At 55.3% G+C, this 19,710-nt stretch overlaps 9 protein-coding genes across 9 annotated transcripts; 5 read left to right on the top strand and 4 right to left on the bottom strand.

Moving 5' to 3' along the window:
* Positions 1-71: 71 nt before the first annotated feature.
* On the bottom strand, positions 72-878 carry M409DRAFT_62873 (uncharacterized protein; the record flags this gene model as incomplete). The annotated part of the gene is made up of 1 exon (XM_033815344.1): positions 72-878. One exon carries the CDS (start codon positions 876-878, stop codon positions 72-74), a length of 807 nt encoding a protein of 268 aa, XP_033674239.1.
* Positions 879-1,067: 189 nt separating this feature from the next.
* On the bottom strand, positions 1,068-3,575 carry M409DRAFT_62872 (uncharacterized protein; the record flags this gene model as incomplete). Its single annotated transcript, XM_033815343.1, has 1 exon — positions 1,068-3,575. One exon carries the CDS (start codon positions 3,573-3,575, stop codon positions 1,068-1,070), a length of 2,508 nt encoding a protein of 835 aa, XP_033674238.1.
* Positions 3,576-4,177: 602 nt separating this feature from the next.
* On the top strand, positions 4,178-4,996 carry M409DRAFT_17287 (uncharacterized protein; the record flags this gene model as incomplete). The annotated part of the gene is made up of 1 exon (XM_033803994.1): positions 4,178-4,996. The coding sequence occupies one exon, from the start codon at positions 4,178-4,180 to the stop codon at positions 4,994-4,996; it is 819 nt and encodes a 272-aa protein (XP_033674237.1).
* A 68-nt stretch (positions 4,997-5,064) lies between these two features.
* M409DRAFT_35476 (uncharacterized protein) lies at positions 5,065-6,207 on the bottom strand (the record flags this gene model as incomplete). Its single annotated transcript, XM_033810407.1, has 1 exon — positions 5,065-6,207. The coding sequence occupies one exon, from the start codon at positions 6,205-6,207 to the stop codon at positions 5,065-5,067; it is 1,143 nt and encodes a 380-aa protein (XP_033674236.1).
* Positions 6,208-9,891: 3,684 nt separating this feature from the next.
* Positions 9,892-11,506, top strand: M409DRAFT_62870 (uncharacterized protein; the record flags this gene model as incomplete). The annotated part of the gene is made up of 3 exons (XM_033815342.1): positions 9,892-9,947; positions 10,018-11,225; positions 11,478-11,506. The coding sequence occupies 3 exons, from the start codon at positions 9,892-9,894 to the stop codon at positions 11,504-11,506; spliced, it is 1,293 nt and encodes a 430-aa protein (XP_033674235.1).
* A 276-nt stretch (positions 11,507-11,782) lies between these two features.
* M409DRAFT_17284 (uncharacterized protein) lies at positions 11,783-13,664 on the top strand (the record flags this gene model as incomplete). Its single annotated transcript, XM_033803993.1, has 3 exons — positions 11,783-11,809; positions 11,863-11,893; positions 11,947-13,664. The coding sequence occupies 3 exons, from the start codon at positions 11,783-11,785 to the stop codon at positions 13,662-13,664; spliced, it is 1,776 nt and encodes a 591-aa protein (XP_033674234.1).
* A 474-nt stretch (positions 13,665-14,138) lies between these two features.
* Positions 14,139-15,556, bottom strand: M409DRAFT_17283 (uncharacterized protein; the record flags this gene model as incomplete). The annotated part of the gene is made up of 2 exons (XM_033803992.1): positions 14,139-15,310; positions 15,358-15,556. The coding sequence occupies 2 exons, from the start codon at positions 15,554-15,556 to the stop codon at positions 14,139-14,141; spliced, it is 1,371 nt and encodes a 456-aa protein (XP_033674233.1).
* A 493-nt stretch (positions 15,557-16,049) lies between these two features.
* Positions 16,050-16,775, top strand: M409DRAFT_62868 (uncharacterized protein; the record flags this gene model as incomplete). Its single annotated transcript, XM_033815341.1, has 1 exon — positions 16,050-16,775. One exon carries the CDS (start codon positions 16,050-16,052, stop codon positions 16,773-16,775), a length of 726 nt encoding a protein of 241 aa, XP_033674232.1.
* Positions 16,776-17,138: 363 nt separating this feature from the next.
* On the top strand, positions 17,139-19,696 carry M409DRAFT_62867 (uncharacterized protein; the record flags this gene model as incomplete). Its single annotated transcript, XM_033815340.1, has 4 exons — positions 17,139-17,273; positions 17,332-17,986; positions 18,038-18,918; positions 18,980-19,696. The coding sequence occupies 4 exons, from the start codon at positions 17,139-17,141 to the stop codon at positions 19,694-19,696; spliced, it is 2,388 nt and encodes a 795-aa protein (XP_033674231.1).
* Positions 19,697-19,710: the final 14 nt, after the last annotated feature.

The raw sequence follows: 19,710 nt of genomic DNA, 5'->3' as shown, positions 1-19,710 counted from the left end.
CATGAGGAATGATTTTCGGAATTTGTGTAGAATGGGTATCATGCAAAGCAAGCGCCTGACCTTTTGGGGTGTTACTCGAAGAAGCCTCCTCCAGTCTGATCGTCACCGCTCTCTCCCTCCTCGTCTTTGTTCTGCACATGTTTCGAGCTAGTAACTTTGCCAGCCTTCTTCTTCTTCGCCGGACGTGCAACCTCCTCCTCCTCCTCATCCTTCAGACGCTCCCCACTAGCTGACAGTCTCCCCCCCCTCAAATCCGCCAGCGTCCCCTCCTTCATACACCTCTTCACAAGGGCCCACATCTCCACATCCCCCTGCCTCTCCCCTTCCCTCCCCTCTGACTCCTCCTCCCCCCTCCTCGTCGGAAAAAGACTAACATACTCCCTCTCCAACGGAAAAAACATCGCATAATTCAAATCCACCTCCGCATCCTCCACCTTCCTCCTCAACAGCCCCACCTCCACATCCCCCTCCCCCTCCCCCTCCTCCTCAGCCTCCCTAACCGCCCTCCTCGCCTTCTTCAACCTCCTCTCCGCCTTCTGCCGCTCAAAAAACCTTATCTTATGAAACTTCCCAATCACATCACTCCTCTTCTTCGCCTTCTCCGCGTCGCGCAAATCCCTTTCCGCAGTTTGCAGGGCGCGCTCCTTTTCGATGCGGATCCCTGCGGGGAGTTGGTCGTCGCTGCGTTCGAGGAGGCGGCGGAGGGAGCGGACGGTGGATTTTAATTCGTTGACCGGGTGGGCTTTTTTGAAGGACTTTTTGCCGTGGTGCGCCGGGCGTTGTTGGTGGTGGTAGGGGGTGCTGGTGCTGGGTTTGGGGCGTTTGGGGGGTTGTTGGCGGGCGTCGCTGTCGGAGGGGGCTTGTCGTTTGGTCGCCATTTCGTGGGTGGGGTGTGTGGGTGTGGTTTGGTATTTGAGGTTTGGAGATTTTTGGGAAAGCAAGTGTGAGGTTGAATTTAAGTGGGGTCGGTCACGTGCGCGATTCAGTCAAGAGACGACAACGGGAAGATTTTGCGCGAACAGGGTATCAAATCATAAACATAGTCGTTCTATTTCGTTCCTTCATCATCATGACTCCTCCGTGCCGCCTAATCTCTCAACTCGTTGGGTCATAACTCGTTCCCACGCTATGCGAACAAATCTTCCAAGCGATGACCAGAAATGCCTACCCGCCTCGTGCTCCTTGATCCTACCCAACAGTTCAGCGACCTCCTCTCGAACGTCCAGTCGAGGATGGAACATCGCTGTTCCAATATAGAGCAAGCCAGGCGAATGTCCAGCACCGGCCTTGTTCTCCCACACGCCGTTCGCGATGACAGAGAGCATCTGGCTGATCTCCTGATCCGATCTGATAGAGGCACACAGTGCCAGGTAAATGTTCGCGCTCTGCTCATGGCCGAGTCGTAACTTTGCGAGCTTATCGTGCAGATGTTGTAGATCCAGGTGCTTGATAGGCCGATGTACGTAGAATGCCGCTAGATCTTGAATGAAGTTGTAGTAGCTTCGAGTGTTGCGCCAGCCTTCGATGCGCGTGGAGTTCGCAGCTAGCTCGTTGTTCTTTGCTTGCGCCGTTGGCCAAACATAACCATGACCAGTGACTTCAGGAGGCCACTCCTTTGGACTGTCGACGGGCGATTCTGCCGTTCCAGGATAGGCCGTCTTTGGACTGTGCGGATCGTGGATGTGAAGTGCACTCGCACCGTAAACAGTCTCTTCGAAACTCGAGGCCAGTCGAGTGAATTTCACAACCCATTTCCTGAACTTGCTGCGGATCGCATTCTCGCCGTGTCGCTCATTGATAGCCGCCAGCACGCTCTGCATGAACGCGCTATCGCCCGTGGCATCTCCAGCCGTGCTTCCGTTCGGGGTGGCATTACCACCCAGCCCGGCAGAAAGACTGGCTCCAGCAGAGACGAGCGCGCTGATACCTCCTGCCCCGCCAGATGCAGCGTTGGTGTGAACCTGGTGGGTGTTTTGTTGGAAGAACACTACACCTTCGGTGAGTGTTGCTTGCTCGACGTGATTGGAAATGCGCATTCGGCCAGTACTGATGTCGCAAAGAAGATCCCACCATTCCGTCTTGTGTGCAAAGGCTGGGTTTGTAACTCCCGCAATGAAACCAGGCACTTTGAGCAGGTCATCGATCTTGGTCAGGTCAGTGTATGGAAACGCATGTCTAGTAAACCCGCGTAGCATGCCACCTGATGCCAAAGCGCAAGCAGCCAGTACTGCCTCAGCAACCTCGGAGCTGGGCAGATTGTGACCCAGGAATATTACACGCTTTTGTGTCAGGAGAGCGTTCATGAGCACGATGATTGGGTGCGTCGTAGGACCGCTTGTGGTCAAATGCGGATGGGTTGGATTAAACGGTACCACGGACTGCGTATGAGGCGTACTGAAAGTAGTGATCAATTTTACCAGGCTGAAGTCTCCAACCGTCTCAGGACTGACAGCTGTTGGCACCTTGACGGGGACCGGAACATTGGCGTAGTTGATAACACTCTCGAACTCGTGCGTATCTCGAGGCAAGCCATATCGAGCCTTGGACTGAAGCTGGGTGGTGCTCGTCTGCTCAAGTGGTGAACCAATGGCTTCATTTTCTTTCTTCTCTGCCATCCGCTGAGCGATAATGGTCTCGAATTTCTCCAGGAACAAGTCTTTCGCATCGCTGGCCTGCAGGATGAACTTCTCAAACAGACTCAAGCGTGGTAACAGAGACAGGTCCATGCTGTTGACAGCATCGTATAGGCTTGCCAGCGTCTCAACCACGGGATTTGCGAAGTATTGCTCAAGAGCCAGCAGCAGCAAAGGTTTGTAGATATGCAAGAAGGAATGCCGCGTGCAAATAGCCATCGACTTGACGATAGCTCCACGCTTGATGGTATTGTCGTGCTTCGTGTTGACAAGATTGAGGACATAGACAAGCGGAGGGCCGTCTACATTGACGTCTTCGGAATCGTCGCTGGCGTTGTCGTCGATATCTTCTTCACCATCTTCAAGATTCTCGTCATCCTCTGGGTCGTCACCGACCAGTTCAGCTTTCCGTCGTCGTTTGCGCTTGCGCTTAGATTCATGTTCCTCCTCTTCCATCCCAGCATCTTTGTGTAAAAAGAAGATAGTCCAATCTTGACTTCGCACATGCGCTTGGTCTGGCAACATCAGCTCGGCAAGCATATGCTCGTCTCCTCCTACTGGGCCAGGATACTGGTGCTCCATGATACTTCCCCGGTCGATGTCGAACGATGCGACCAGTATATATTCCACATGCTTCTCATTGCTATCGGCAGGGTATTGCGACTTGATCGGCTTGGTCTGGCGTCGAGGTGTCTTCTGGGGCGAGGGCACGTGAGCATTTGCTAGCTTCGACGCAGAATTGGAGGAATGGTAGCTGTTTACACTAGAGTGGCGCGAAGCATCGGAGGGAGTGTGCCTATGTCCCTGTCCAACATTGAGCGTATTGCCAGTCTCGCCAGTAGATCGAAAGCTCGAGGGGAATGAGTTGAGTGAAGGATGTCGGCGCGAGGCTGCACTACCCGACGAGTTGGTGTTTGGTCGCAGCGGCAGCACGGTAGTCATCTCGTCTAACCAACTCCTCGCACCAGGCGAGTGAATGAAGAGATATGGAAGAGATCTGTCGCACTCTCGACTTTCACCGTTTCAATTCCCCACATTTGGATCGCGTCTTGACCCCTGCGTCGGCCCGCGTTGCTCCGTGCAGCTGTGTGTTTGGCTGGGGTAGTAAACATTCATAGGCAGACCTTCGTTCAAGATCCAACACCACAGAATCATGGTATGATCTTCTGAACGTTGCCGAAACGGTTCAACACTGACAATAAGTGTAGGCAGGTCGACCATCGCCTCTCGAAAACTCCGCCGCCCGACAGTCGCCATTCCGCCGCCAGAACAGTGGATCGCCCGCAACTTTACGAGCAGCAACTCCAGGCTCGTCTCCAACAAAGCCCAACGCAACACTCTCACCCACGAAAGGCGGCAATCTATCGCCTGAGAAGACCAGTCCATTCGTACGCCGACTGAGCCAAATCAGCCATGCCTCCGATCGTCCATCCAGTCTGTTCGCCAGACCATCGAGCAGCTTGAGCATACCCGCTTCACCATCGCGAAAGGCAAGTGATGCTAGCCAGAATGAACGACCGCTCAGCCCGTCTCCTCTATCACCGATGAGGTATACAGCGGTCTCGCCTGCGCCTGAAGAGCACGACATACCAGCTGTGGCGCCTCCTTCTCCCTCACCACTCGATGGAGCACATTCTTCTTCGCACGAGCGACTTCCAGAAGACTCGCCCTTCTTCATACCACCAAGTCCGGCGAATTTGAGACCGGCCGCCCAACGCACAGTCACATCCTCGAGTACCACCACGATCAAGCCACCCGTCTTCACATCACAGCCCAAATCGGCAGCGTCAACACAAAAAGTCAATCCGATAGGTCGAGGTGGAGCGTACAACCATGTCCCACAGCCTCTGCTACACAGTATGCGGGAATCATTCGAAGTGCTCGACAGCAACACCACTGGCACCGTTAATTCTGCGGCAGTATCGGAAATGCTCTCTCAGCTAGGTTTGGACAACACACCCGCGGCGTTGAAGGACTTCTTCCCTCCCTCCGGACCTGCACAATTGAACCTAGCACGATATCTGGATGTTCTCTCGGGACCGTTGTCAGACATGTCGCAACCAGATGAGCTTCGCGCGGCATTCGAGGCCTTTGACGTGGACGACAGCGGCCAGATCGATGTATCAGTGCTGCGGGACGCTCTCCTTCACACAGCACCACAGCCAGGAGAAGATATGATCCGTTTTAGCGAGCGAGAGGTTGATGGAATTTTGGGCGAGTTCACCAGCAGACGCGCTTTCGGATCGAAAGGCCTACACACAGGCAACGCCAAGGGTGATGTCTTCAGATACCGCGACTTCACGGCCAACATCAGCGGAGGTGGAGCAACAACGAATGGAACAGATGCTGCAATGGCAGCTTGATTTGTATGTGTATGTGTGTATCAGACCGGCGCTATGCAGTAATGACGAATATATCATGTCCAGCCGCTTTACGCCCAAGGCGCAGGCTGGAATGCTTTGCTTTTGGGTTCGTTGTGCTTTTTCAATCCCTCTACCAATGCTGGAAGGAACTGTTCCAAAGGCAGACTGCACCTCACACCATCCGTCCCATTCGTGTTGATTGGGACCTCAGCGAAGAAGCCCTCTTCCCCTCTCACGCCTCCCATGTTTACCGCCGCAATTGGTTTGCCTTGCTCCTTTGCTCTCTTGACCAGCCGCCATGCTGAGTATGTAGCCAGTGAGGATCCCAACACAAGCAGCTTGCTCGCGCTGTCCACAGCCGTCTCGACAGCTAGCTTCACCGGATTGGAGATGGACTCTCCAAACATGATGACAGCAGGCTTCAAAATCCCAGCATTCGACTTCGACGACCAAGCCCCATCCGCATCCGTTTCGACCCTCTTGCCTTCTGCCGCAAGTTTCGAATCGTGAAGACATTTCGGACAAGGCGGATATCTGAAAGTGCTGTACTCCACGCCTGGCACATCAACATCACCATCCGGATTCGTCTTCAAGCCCAATCGGTGTCGCTCGGTCGGATCCTCCGTCGTAAGAGCACCAGACTCCAGCATCTCTGCCAGAAACGCCGCCCAGGCTGGATTCATCCGCGATAGATCCTCTTGAAACTGGTCCCGATCATACTCCGTCCGGCAAGTGAGGCAGACAGTGCTCCTGAGATATCCGTGCAGCTCCAAAGTCTTCAAGTCTGGATGCGCCTTGGGGTGAAACGAGTCCACATTTTGCGTGACGACACCTCCTACCAGCCCCATCTCGCCCAGCTGCCCGACGGCATAGTGCGCAGTATTGGGACGGCTTCTGTGTAGAGTGGTCCATCCAAGGAAGCTGCGAGCCCAATATCTCTTTCTAGCCTCGTGGCTTGCCGAGAACTCGTGGAAGTAGATGGGTCGATATGTCTTATTCAGCGTGTACGTTCCATGGCTACCTCTGTAGTCCGCGAGGCCTGATGCTACCGAGATTCCAGCGCCGGAGAGAACGAGCGTCTTGCCGCCATCGTCAGAGGATCGTGAGGCGAGCAGGAAGTTCTGCAGAGCCTCGACTGCACCGTGCACTGTGGTCGCTGCCGCTGGGATGATCGTGGGACTTGGCAGAGGCGCGGTGTACGGTATCCTCATCAACGGCATGGGCGTCACATGCTGTCGTCTGAGGGAGATTATGGGTGAGTGGCGGAGGTGTTGCGAAACCACGAGAGCACCACACAGGGAAGGTTGGCCGTCGCCATGAATGACCTCACCATCCGGATGCAAGGCTTGAGTAAACTTCGGCGATCGATTGGCTGGTATTTTAGGGGTCGGAGGCGTTTTGCTCGCTTGTGCCTGGCGGATTCGTCTCCGACCAACGTTACCTCTCAGGGCCCTGCCTCCTCGTCGCTGTTAAGATTGATGAAATGTGGCGAGACTAATCCGGGAGTATACAGTTGCTGATCTCCAACAGCAGTCACGAAGGAGCTATAGTCGCTTGACTGATGAGACGAATATGGATCCAAAGTGCTCAAGCAGAGGCGCCGGCGCGGTGGAAGCCGAAAACTCGATACCAACCACAGATCCCAGTTTCGCATCACTTCGTCCAACTTTTTGCGCGCTTCCGGCCCGGGCCAGAGATCAATCTTGGGTGCTGCAATAGCAAGCGAACTCTAGATAGGCAGACGAACCTCCGGCGGCTTGCCTTTCCCTTCCCTCCCCTCCCACGTTCTTGGAGGCGAGGCCAGCTGATGAGCATGAGGGATCCGGGTGATTTCAATTTAATCTATTATGCTCAGGGACCTTGCAGCCATCCGCGTCGTGCCACGCCCAGAACAGCAAGTCGAGAACGCAGTTGCAGGGGTGTCGGCCTGAAACGATACGGCGGCGAGCTGTGGGTTTCACGACGTGCATTTTCCTGGATGCATCGTCTTCTTCCGCAGTGCCACCGCCGATGCTGCCTCGTCGTCGTACGTGCTGTAGCCATTGGCCTCCGTCACGAGACGCAAATTTCGTTGGACGTGGTTCAAGGAGCTGGGTATAACACGTCGGTTGTAAGCTGTGCCATGTGCGCGTGAAATCCAATAGGCAAAAAGGTTATAGGCGACAGGCCTGTCCCCTTCCTATCACCATCAGCCGCCACTCGCAGTCCTTGTTCACTCGAAGCTAACGGCCGCAGAGCCTAATCTTATATTAGTCCTTCGCGGAGTATAGAACATGGCCCGACATGACAGAATGCAGTCGACCACTCGCCTCGACATCGTGGCTATAATGCTCGACGGCAAGACGCCTGCTATAAATCCTGCCCAGGCCGGCGCCAAAGAGAATGGATCGTCAAAGGAGTCGTCACCATTATCCACCATGGAAGACCGACGACGAGTGAAAGAGCGCGCAGCTATGTTTGGCGAGGTTCGTGTGGTCGCTCGCACCGATCGAGGTGAGTACATACATGGACTTGATGTAGTCAGCGGCAGCTTCGCCCCAGCCCAAAGTCGACTTCAACTTCTGAACAGCGAGCAAGCGCTAACCATGCCTCCAGCCGTGAAGCCGCAGAAAGAGCCACACATGCAGACCGCCTTCCAGCACGGCCGTCCCAAGCAGCAGCAGGCAAGCGCAAACACTGCCAACGAGGCATCTTCGCCACGTTCTCTTCCCAAACCTCGACCTGCTTCCCTCACGCTGCGCGGCACCAACGGGTACACTGCGCTCAGGAGCCCGGAACTGAAGCAGCAGATATGCGACGCCCGCTCTGACGAATCGCCCACCGTCACTCAAGTGCCCCTCGACCAGCGCGAAGCTCTTCCGCCGACGCCGACCACGCCATTCACCGTCACCATGGGCAACAAGCCGTCGAGCCTCTCGGGCAGCCCCGTCCCGGACGACAAGTCGGCGCGCAGTGTCGTCCATCGCGATTCGCGCCGGCCAGTCTCCAGGAAGAGCTCCTTCAACATCTTCAAACGAGTCGACAGCAAAAGCCCGCTGCCCCGCGACCTCACCGCCAGTGTCATGTCCATGCTGCACCGCGACGCCCACGAAAAGAGCGACAGTTGCGCGACGGACGACGATGGACTGATTAGTATGCCCACAGATCCCTTCTTCGACCAGCCAGAGGTGTACGACGGTCGCTATCCTGATCTGGCCCCTAAAGTCCACTCAGCATCGACTATGACTATGACAGAGGAGAAGGCGGGCATGCCCCTGAGCGCCTCAACCACCATTCGCGACTACAGATCAAACGAGCAAAGCCCAGTGCTGAGTGCTACGGATGCAAGTTCTCGCGACCTCAAAGAGCTGCCTCCCCTTCCACCGCCTGAGAACGACATGCGGTCACCTGCTTCTCCCACACTACCCGCGCCATCGCCTTTGCCAGAAGACAGCCCGCACAAGTACGGCTTGAGGGATAAGATCGACACGCCTGAAGTGCCTGAGCAGCCAGAGAAGATCAATGTAGCGAAGATGAGGCGCAAGAGCAGCGGCCTCGAGATTTTCAACGTGCGTGCCGTGAGAACAGATCGTGTTGTACTTACTGACGTTCTTGCAGGAAGCAAAAAGCCTTCAATCCGCGCAGTCATTCCTCAACGGCTTGAGCACATCGAGACGCCGAGCCGAGTCAGCCAACGACATGCGCACAACCGACAACTCGGACTCGGCTTGGACGACCGTAACGTCAGCGACATCGAGACCAACGTCGACCCGTCCGTCTTCCACCAAGCCTCAATCGACATACCGGGATACCGAAGGACGTCGAAGGGGCCACAACTTCAAGTCTTCTGGCTTCGCATACACCCGCCCATTGACCCTGGCACAGATCAAGTGCTATCGCGGACACAACAGGCTCCTACCAAGCAGGAACAAGCATGCGCCGGTCGAGTGTGCAGTCTGTCACATTGACGACGATGCTGATCACTTCAGCTGCAGTTGGTGAGTAGCAACCCCGGACACGCCCAATGCCGCTTTCTAACAACTTTCGACCAGGTGCGCGTTGAGAATGTGCAAATACTGCCGCAAGGACTTTGCCGAACGCGGTCTGGGCGCTTTACGAGAACGAATTCGAAAGGCAGAGCTAGGAGGGGCGGGCGATTCTGCCAATAGCTCGGTGGAGAGCCTTCAAGCTCTAAAGAAGTCAAAGAGTACCAGCTTTGCATGATGAGATACGCACGAGGGAGTGTATGGCTAAAGGCGGCATGATTCGAGGACTGCACAGTAGTTGATGGCTGCGCGTGTTTGTTGATGACGGTATGGGAGGCATTATACCCGCTGTGACGAGCAGCTCGCTGTATGTATTGTGGAGCACACCAATAATGTCTGATGTGCATCATGCGCCTTCGATCTTCCGCAGGAAGTGAGGTTACGTTGATGAACTGAAGTGAAAGTCGAAGCCCTTCCATCGCTCCGTTGTCCGCGTAAAAGTCGCATAGGGCGGCTGGCTCGTACCGAAAGGATTGCATACGACAGGCACCCAGTAACATTGAACTCTGTGCCTGTGGCTAAGCCCTATCCAACCACCCGACTCGACACTTCCTTGCGCATTTTCAACGGTTCTTCGACAATGGCAATGTCTGCGCCCCCGGGACGACGCAATGCGCCCCGGCGTGCATGTGCGTGGGCTGCTTCGTCGCTCGCCGTCGAGCCAATGTCCTGGTCTTCCCAGGCGGCAGCAAAGTGAAACAATATTTCTTGTTCTTGTTCTTGTCGCTGCTCAGCTGCTGCGGCGTGTACTTCGCAATCACAATCTTCCGTGACGAGTGCTGCAGGCTTGGTTCTTTAAGCCTTGGTAGCCCCTCAATGGTTGTTCTTTAGCAATTGATCGCAGGTTCAACTATACTACTCTCTACTACAATGGCTTCGTCGACGCCGACTTCGCCAATTACGCCGGGCATCAATCCACTTCGAAGGTACGGTTCAATTGCCTCTATCGCGGCGTACACCACTAATTGTCAACAGGCGAGGAACCTCCCTTTCCAGCGTCGCCTCTGCGGTCGCATCTGTCACCGAGAATGTCCTGAGTAGAGATCTCCCTCCTGGCTTCTTCGCCGCCACAGCAGAAGCAACAAGCACAGCGCCCACCCTCGCCGAGATCAGAAGAGGCAGCCTGGGAGAGAACAGGAGGAGTCAAAGCCAAACGAGAAGCAGGAGGATATCACGAGGATCGAGAGACCTAGGCGACGGACCAATCCCCGAACATGACCAGAATCTCAGGAGTATTGGCTTGGAGGCGTTCCCAGCTTTGACCGAGGAACGCACGAATGTCAGCGGCGAGAACTCAGCACGAGGCGACGCGAAGCCATTGGTTGAAGAGGAGGAAGTTCGAGCTGGGACGGCCACAATAGGTCAAACTCAAGGGACGCACGATGGCGCGCAAAGTGTCAGGCCACTGAGACGCGGCGAGAAAGTCTACACATCTGGCTACATCCCGCCTCCCAAGCTGCCCTGGACCACTTCGACAGCAATCGGGCTCAAGGCCTTCTGGAAATGGTTTCTGACGCCTTTCGGGTTTTTAATCACTATCTACGGCTTAAACATCGTCGCTTGGGGTGGAATGCTTTTCCTTCTTCTGTGCAATGCAAGTCCGGCCATGTGCTGGACCTCTGACGGCAACGGCGGCAAGTTCTTCGACTGCAACGATATCAACAGCCCTCGCAGGAAATGGATCGAATGGGACTCGCAAATCTTGAACGCTTTATTCTGCGTCACGGGCTTTGGACTTGTACCTTGGCGATTCCGCGACTTGTACTATCTGCTTTGCTTTCGATTCGCAAACGGTCAAAAGCAGGGTCAGGCAAAGAAGATGTTTGGGCTGCGCAAGCTGGCTGGTCACTATCGCACCTGGTATCGTCTGCCAGACTCTGACACGTTGAGTTCAACAAACGAGCAACCAGACGAGGTACTGGAATCAGACTTGAGGATACCTCTGCTTACCACCGAACGACCTGAAGATCCCCTCACGGGAGTGCGAGCGCCACCGACCGCCATCTGGAAGGTGGACTTCTTCATCTGGTGCCAGGTTTGGAACACCATCTTCCAATGCTGTCTCGCTGGCTTCATGTGGGGCATGAACAGATACGATCGCCCATCTTGGTCGACTGGTCTTTTCGTTGCCCTTGCCTGTATTGTGGCAGGCGTCGGCGGCGTAGCGAGTTACATCGAGGGCCGCAGAGTCAAACGGGTGGAAGGCTTCCTGCCATCTCCTGCCGTTCTAGCAGCCCTCAGGCGTCAGAATGAAGATGTCGAGCTTGGTTTGCAGCAGGTTCGGACGGGACATGAATCTATTCATGTTGGAGATGATGGCAAGGACAAAGCTTTGCCTACTCGATGAGGGTAAAGCTATGATTTTATACGAGATGTTATTAGCGATGGCGTTGGACTGGCTTGGGGGCTCTGTTCATCATCTGTAGAGCAAGCCGTTGAACGGATAAATTGTATAGCTCAGCATGTGAATCTGTTGGGCCTGTGACGGCCTAGGCCTCTTCACTGATTAGGAAGAACACATGCTTCTATTTTCCCGTGACCGTGCCCTCGCACATGACAACAGTTTCCCATCTATTTATCCGGATTACCCGGTAGAGAAGGAACTTGTGGGGCACTGATGCGATTCTTGTGTCAAACCTCCGTCGACTTTCCGTCAAAACATTCGCATGGTGAGAGAATGCTGGCTATTCTTAAGCCTGGCCAGACCCTTGACTATTACGACTCTCTTGACTGAATATAGTATTGCAAGAATCGCTCGAAAATGGCAGGCAATGGCCCCCTTTACATGGTACGCAACATTCACTCACATTGCGAGCTCAACAAAAGCTAACTCCTCGAAAGGGCTTCGACCTGTCGACACAACAACTCAAAGGTGCATTCTGCCCCCTGCAGCAGCGATCGACACGTATTGATGGTGAACTATAGGCATCGTCGTCGACTCGAATCTGAAATTAATCCACGAAGCCAAAGTCGACTTCGACGCAGACTTGAAGAAATATGGCATTGAGAAGGGCGTCCTCACGAATCCCGCGGAAGGCGAAGTCTTTGCGCCGCCTGCCATGTGGCTCGAAGCGGTTGACTTGGTGCTCGATCGACTGAAGGAAGCTGGCCTCGAGTTCGGTCGAGTCCAAGGGATTTCTGGTGCGGGCATGCAGCATGGAACGGTGTTCTGGTCTCGAGATGCTGAGAACCTGCTCGCCAGCCTCGATGCTGGCAAATCTCTGGTCGAGCAATTGGAGCCCGGCAGCAAAGGCGAGAGAAGAGGAGCTTTCGCCCACCCCATGAGTCCAAACTGGCAAGACGCCAGCACGCAGAAGCAATGCGACGCTTTCGACGCCGAGCTAGGCGATCCGGAGACTCTGGCCAAAGTGACTGGCAGCAAGGCACATCATCGATTCAGCGGACCGCAGATCCTGCGGTATCGAACGAAGTACCCTACGCATTACGAGGAGACGGCGAGGATTTCGCTGGTGTCATCGTTTTTGGCTTCGGTGTTTTTGGGGCGCGTGGCGCCGATTGACATTGGGGATGTGACCGGGATGAATTTGTGGGAGATCAGTAAGGGGCGTTGGCATGATCAGTTGCTTGCTCTTACTTCTGGTGGCAAGGAGGGAGTTGAGGAACTCAAGAAGAAATTGGGCGACGTCCCTGAAGATGGTGGTGCTGCGTTTGGGAAAGTGAGCGAGTACTTTGTGAAGCGGTATGGCTTCGCAAAGGACTGCAACATCATCCCTTTCACCGGCGACAACCCATCGACCATCCTGGCCCTCCCACTCCGCCCATCAGACTCCATGGTCTCTCTGGGCACAAGCACGACCTTCCTCATGAGCACCCCCGAATACCTCCCGGACCCAGCCTACCACTTCATGAACCACCCAACAACCCCCGGCCTCTACATGTTCATGCTCTGCTACAAAAACGGCGGCCTCGCCCGCGAACAAATCCGAGACGAACTCAACAAGACCTCCGATTCTCCAGACCCCAACAACACCTGGGAAACCTTCAACAAAACCGCCCTCTCCACCCCGCCCCTATCCCAATCCACCTCCTCAAAAGAAGAAGAACAGATGCGTCTAGGCCTCTACTTCCCCCGCCCCGAAATCGTCCCCAACCTCCCAGCGGGCCAATGGCGCTACACCTACGCCCCGCAAACCCACACACTCACCCCAACCCCCTCAGCCTTCATCCCCTCCGACGCCCGCAACATCCTCGAATCCCAATTCCTCTCCCTCCGCCTGCGCTCCCACAACCTCGTCAAACCCGTCCAAGACCCCACCACAGGCACACACCTCCCCCCACAACCCCGCCGCGTCTACCTCGTCGGCGGCGGCTCCGCGAACCCCGCCATTGCGAAAATCTGCGGCGAGGTGCTGGGGTCGGTGGAAGGGATCTACAAGCTGGATATTGGAGGGAATGCGTGCGCTTTGGGGGCCGCGTATAAGGCTGTGTGGGGGTGTGAGCGGAGGGATGGCGGGGAGACGTTTGAGGAGTTGATTGGGAAGCGGTGGGATGAGGGGGCATTTGTGAAGAGGATTGCGGAGGGGTATAGTGAGGGGGTGTTTGAGAGGTATGGGGAGGCGGTGGAGGGGTTTGAGAAGTTGGAGCGGTTGGCTTTGGAGGAGGTGAGGGAGGGGAAGAAATGAATAAGGATCTCGAGGAGTCCATGTGAAAACGACATGACAATCTTGGTAATTCGAAGTCCCAAAGACCAGTCTGTGTGTGTACTAAGCAGAGGTAAAGACCGTGTGTGTTGTATGAGAAAATCCCCAAAGGACTCTGACCCCTTCCCTGACAATCTCGAGCTCGTATTCACCATCCATCCATCCTCCACTCCATTCTCAGGCCTTAGCCTCATCCCCTACTTTCCCCTCATATCATCTTCATCACCGCTCCCATTCCCCTCTTTCCCCTGTTTGACTGATCCGTGGCAGATATGACTGCGTGATGGTTCGGCTCAGGTGGCCCAGGTGTGTGTATTTCAGGTACCTCCATTGCAATGCAGGACCAGGACTCCAGGAATGCTACTTTGGCAAACCGTTGAAAGTGGATGTTCTCAGAGCTCATCAACAAGAAGCAACTCTTTCGTATTGTTCAAATCGCCAGTCGTACCTCAGTGTTCACGTCGGGACCCAGAGCTTTCTACCGCCACGAGCGCCGTGGAAACCACCTCGTGGGTCTGGTCTGGTGAAGCTATTCGGATCGATGGCAGGTGCGTTGGCGTTCGTTGTGGTAGGGCCGTTGGCGAATCCACCTCGTCCAGCTCCACGCCCTCTGGCACCTCCACGGAAGTTGCCGTGGACATTGCCACGAGCGCCTCGTGGAGCAAATGGCAGGGCATTGACCGCACGTGGTGAGCCACGCTGCTGGGTCGCAGGGTTGACGCGGGGGGACTTGGGTGCTCCATTTGGAACGTCCACCACGCCAGCACCTTTCGGTGGCGGCCCACGACTGAAGGCATCGGGGTCAATGACGTTAGACTGCTGCTTGTTCAACATTGCAGCTGGTGCTTTTGGCGGCGACGACTTGGTTGGGATCTCGTCGCCATCACTCTCCTTTTCTACGTCCTCGGCAGCGGTCGTGTTGACGTTCTGGTTCTCGCGAGCGAGCATGGCTTGACGGTTCTTGAAGTCGCGGTCTTCTCTTCCCACGGCTTCGCGAAGCTGCTCCAGTCGCTTCGTCTTAATGTCAAACCCCTTGGCATAATTGACTTTTCGTGGGTCGTTGCAGAGGAAAATGAAGGACTCGAGAGCGGCGACTGGATCAGTCTCTTGATGAATGCGCCAGAGAATGTAGTTGAAGAGCGGCTGTAGAGGGTTTGGGACGCTGGCACTGGATGATTGTGGGTGGCTGCTCGGTGCGACGAGGGATCGCATATTCTGAACGGGGGAGATGACAGCTTTGGCTGGGCTAGTAGGTGGTGAGAGAGGGCTTGTGCTTGATTGCATGCTCTTCAACGAGGACGGCGAGGCTGAACGGCTCATGTCGGTGGCAACTGAGCTTGTGGGAGTCTTCAAGTTAGCATCGATGGAAGTCCGCTTTGTCGGGTTGTCATCGTGAGCTGGATTCGACTCGAGTTCCGGCTCGAGGTCGTGGTCGTTCTCAGAAAAGAGTGTGCGAGGAACGGCAAAGCGTTCGACTTCTGCCCATCGCTCGTACGTCTCATCCGCACCCTGAAGCGTCACTACATTCGGGTGCTTGGTAGTGGCTTCATCGAGCCACTGTAGGGTCTCGCGAACGTCTTCGGCGTGGCGATTCTTACCACCCTTCTGGAGGCTTAACTCCTCCAACGCTGACTGCGTCAGTTCGCTGTATCCACCTTCCCAGTATCGTACATACCATGCAGAGGCACAAAGAGGCGGATCTGTCCATTCTTGACCCATTGCCGAATCCCGTTCCTAGTGCTCTTCTTGACGCCGGCGACCAGGGCGGAGTCGTCGACGATGCAGTTGAATACTTTACGAGTCGGGCGCGTGCCGGCGGGGCGGGTCTGCTGGTTGGCGCCATGCTGCGACGCTGGGCGCGGTCGAGGACGCATCTTGGCGGTAGGTTGGGCACCGGGCGGAGGTGTCTGCGGGGATGTATGAGATGATGCAGTGTATGGCCGAGCGACGGGGAAGGCAGCAAGTGACAGAATTATAAATGTGGGTCGGCAAAGGGTCAGCGCACCGTCGTAGTAGCCATGGCTTTCATGTGAAGTATGCTGTTATTCGGTGTCTGCGGCGGCAGTGACTTGTGCCTTCCATTCACTCCACTGCAGGAGTCGGTGCTTGCTTCAGGGAATGCCAGCAGCAGCGCCGGCGATTGCGACGCTCATGCTCTTGCGGGTTTCGTAGGCTTTGGCGGCGAGCAAGCGCAATCTCATGGCTGTCAGGCGGATTCGAAGCGTGTGTGTGGTGTCCCAGTGAAAGCCGAAGTCGAGTATTCGGTCGGTAAGCCGAGCTCGTCGCCGGAACGGGCATTGCCGTAGGGACGCTAAAGTCAAATCTTAAACACCACCTGCTTCTCAACTTCATCTTCTTCACCACAACATGCCCATCATCTTGATCACGGGCGCTGCTAGTGGACTGGGTGCGGCCTTCCTCCAGGCCTACGCAAAGGATCAGACGAACACCATTATAGCTATTGACCGGAATGAAGTCGAGATCTCCAACCCAAGGGTACAGTTCCACGCTGTAGACATTCGCTCCCAGGAATCCATCAACACGTTGGCGAGCCAGTTAGAGGACCAGCCCATCGATCTAGCCATTCACAGCGCAGGGGTACGAGGTCTAGTCGAAGCAATCCATGAACAGAAGCCAGACGATGTCGCCGCGGCCGAGACCATCGCCGCGATGGATCTCGAGACGCTTATGCGTGCGTTTCATATAAATGCTGCTGGCACATTCATGCTACTTCGGGCTCTTCTTCCCAACTTGCGAATGAGCAGAGATGTCAAAGTCGTTGTCATGTCTTCTCGGATGGGAAGCATTGGCAACAACGAACATCCTAAGAGAGCTGCCGGTAGCGCGTATGCCTATAGAGCCTCCAAAGCTGCGATGAACGACATTGTTCGATCTTTTGCTGCAGATGTACCCGAAGTCACCTTCGGTCTATGCCATCCTGGACGAGTAGAGACAAATCTTGTCAGGAGTAAAGAGGAGGGCGCCATCTCGGCCGAGGAAAGTATCAATGACATGCTTCCTCTCATCGCCAAGTGGAGTCGCAAAGACAGCGGCAAATTCTACGATCGCTTCGGCGAGACCATTGAGTGGTAACAGAGGCATTGGCTACAGACATAGATTTTGAAAAGATAGAACACGGATGATCATAAGATATCTGCGATTTTTGCCTCACTTTTCCAACACCAAGCCGTTTACCTGCCGTCATATGAACTCCTCGATTGGCGATCACATGTCAGCGAGTTTTGAGAAGTGAATGTCTGTCACGAGCGAGGCAAAAGCAGTAAACCGACCAGGGCCGACTCGCGGTGTGGGGTTCGCCGCTAAAATCTCCACAACTCCGCTCTCAGCATCACAGCAGTGGATCTTCAACACCAGCACATCTTTCGGATGAAGAAGCTGTAGCACAGAGACAAGCGACGACCTACGTGCTGTGTACCGCTCAAGTGAAGCGCGCCAATGGCGCCCAGATCGAGAACAGGCTGGTTAGTAGTATCCGCAACAAAGACCCACGCGATCTGCCTCTTCGCACCTCGCTATACCTACCAGAATCGAACTGACTCTCGTCCCAGCCTCACCTGCCGCCAGCGAAAGGTATGGCGATATCCATCTCGCGACTCACACGTGGACACCGTCTAACCCGACCGCACAGCTCAAATGCAGCGAGGAGCGCCCCATCTGCGCCCAGTGCATCAAGGCCAACCGAGAATGCGTCCCCAGCTCCGGCATCACCTTCCGTCATCAACAGAACCCGTCGATGAATGGAGGGGGCCAGGATGACGGCAGTTTGAAGAGTTTCTACGGATACAAGGAGACATTCGGCAAGAGCGCGCAGTGGGTCTCGATACCCAAGGACCTCACCTTTGTGCACACCAACAACCCATATGAGGATGAGGAAGGCGGAGGCACAGTCGTCGACAACTCTGTCGACAACTCGCTGCAAGGATACTCGAGTCTGGAAGATGTGCGCAGGGACTCAGACCTAAGGATCAGCCAGGCTTCCTATCCCGCCTACGCTACCCACGGTCTCGAGGCTTTGAGTGCCGTTGCCAGCCAAGACCAGTATAGCTATGGCGTCCCTCAGGCTCAGATGGGTCACCACGAACGGACGGCCTCGCTGCACTCGCGTCCCTCCCAACCTGCTAGCTCGCCCCAGCAGAACAATGCAACCCCCAGCCAGAACCTCGACTTCATCTTGAACCCGACATCGAATCTCTCGCCAGCGGAGAGCAACATCGACCCGCGGCTACACTCCCAAACAGCCACCGGCCCTCCACCAACTTCTCATCATTCCCCTTCTCATGTACGTACCCAATCATATGCCTCTATCGGCGGACGGACGAGCTTACGTTCGAAAGGAAATCAACGGCGACCTGCAATTGAACAGCCTGAGCTAGCCTTTCTGCTTCGCGATTACTCGGAGAGGCCCGGGCTATGGATGGACTTGTTCGACTTGGGGCTCTTCTTCGCCACCAAGGTGCCAGTGTTGGCAACAACTTGTCCGCTGCTTCTCTATGCGTGTGCCTCGTTATCGGCAAAGAGCCTTGCCAGAGTGCATGGTCGCAAACCAGTGATGGGTGGTCAAGTGTCACGTCAAAGCAGAATGGAACGCTGGCCAGGTCCGCCGCTGGACCAAGAAGGCTGGGTTCGCAAAGGGAGGGAACATTATGACATTGCAGTATCCCTCCTTCGGCAATCTCTAGCAGGCGCAACACGGCCTCCGACATCCTCACTACCGGAAGAAGCCTCACCTACCACACTCTCAACCGTGCAAAGCACACCTCTTCCCACGACAGACTCAGAAGAACTAGTAGCCGCAACAGCCATCCTATGTGTATATGAATTCTTAGACGCGTCCGGGCCCGAATGGAGCCGCCACTTGGACGGGGCCAAAACACTATTTGACATCGCCAAAGACCGCATGTTACCTCCCACGTTACCGCCGTCGCCCGTCTCCATCGCACAGCAGGTCACACAGCGTCTCGCAGACCAATCGGGAACCGAACAGCACGTGCCACCGCCGATTCGACATCTCAGCCAAGAACGGCGATCTGTGTTTTGGAATTATACTCGTCAGGATATGTTGTCGGCGTTTATCAATCATACCTCTACGCGTCTAGATACGGGTGATCTTTCCATGTGGTGTAGTGCTGGGTTGAAGTTGACGCAGGAGGGGTTTGTTTCGCCGTCGAATCCGAAGCATTCACAGTATGCCGTGGAACAGGCCATGGGCGATGATGTGAGTATTGTATCGAACAGCACGTTATCATTGATAGTAGCTAATGCGGCTTGTCCTATAGATGATCTCAAACGCACTAATCTGGCTCGTAATGAAAGTCGTCAACTTCATCGCCGCAGGGGACGACCTCCCCGACGGAATAACACCTCTCGGTCTCGGCGTCCGCCAGCGAGAACTCCTAGACTACTGGGAGTCGATGGAAGAGCAGCTCCGCGTCTGGCACGAAGGCCTCCCGGATTCGTTCCACGCCACCGCGTCCATTCCCAGCGACAGAGAATGTGGCACAGAGAAGTGGTTCCCCCGGCATATGTGCGGGAGCACAATGCAGTGGTACCATTTGGCGAGGGTGCAACTTCTGAACAATAAGCCGCAGCTTTCTACCGCGACGCCTGCACAGTCGTTGTTGGGGGCGGGGACGCCAGGTACATCGCTGGCTGCGCGGTATGCGAGCTACTCGTCGATTCTACATCAGTCGCGATTTCATGCGAAAGAGATCGTAGCGATATCGCTGGGGAGGTCTGATGAGAGTTCGAGGATCCATGCCGTGCAGCCGCTGTGGACGGCCGGTTTGGTCTTGGGCAACGACGATGATCCGGATGAGCTGGGTCATGTCAGTGCTGAGACTGGGGGCTGGCGGAGGACGATTGTTGAACTGCTTCGTGGGATCGAGCGGGATATGGGTTGGGCGAGCGAGTATCGCGTGCAAAGTCTGCTAGAACTTTGGGGACTACCGTCGGACTGGCCAGCGTCGTCTTCCTCGGATCGACAGTCGCAATGATGGCAGTGTATATA

This window comes from Zasmidium cellare, assembly GCF_010093935.1.
Source record: "Zasmidium cellare ATCC 36951 unplaced genomic scaffold M409scaffold_2, whole genome shotgun sequence".
NCBI lineage: Eukaryota > Fungi > Ascomycota > Dothideomycetes > Mycosphaerellales > Mycosphaerellaceae > Zasmidium > Zasmidium cellare.
The sequence above is the reverse complement of the archived record's forward strand: the minus strand, read 5'-3'. Positions and strand labels throughout refer to the sequence as shown.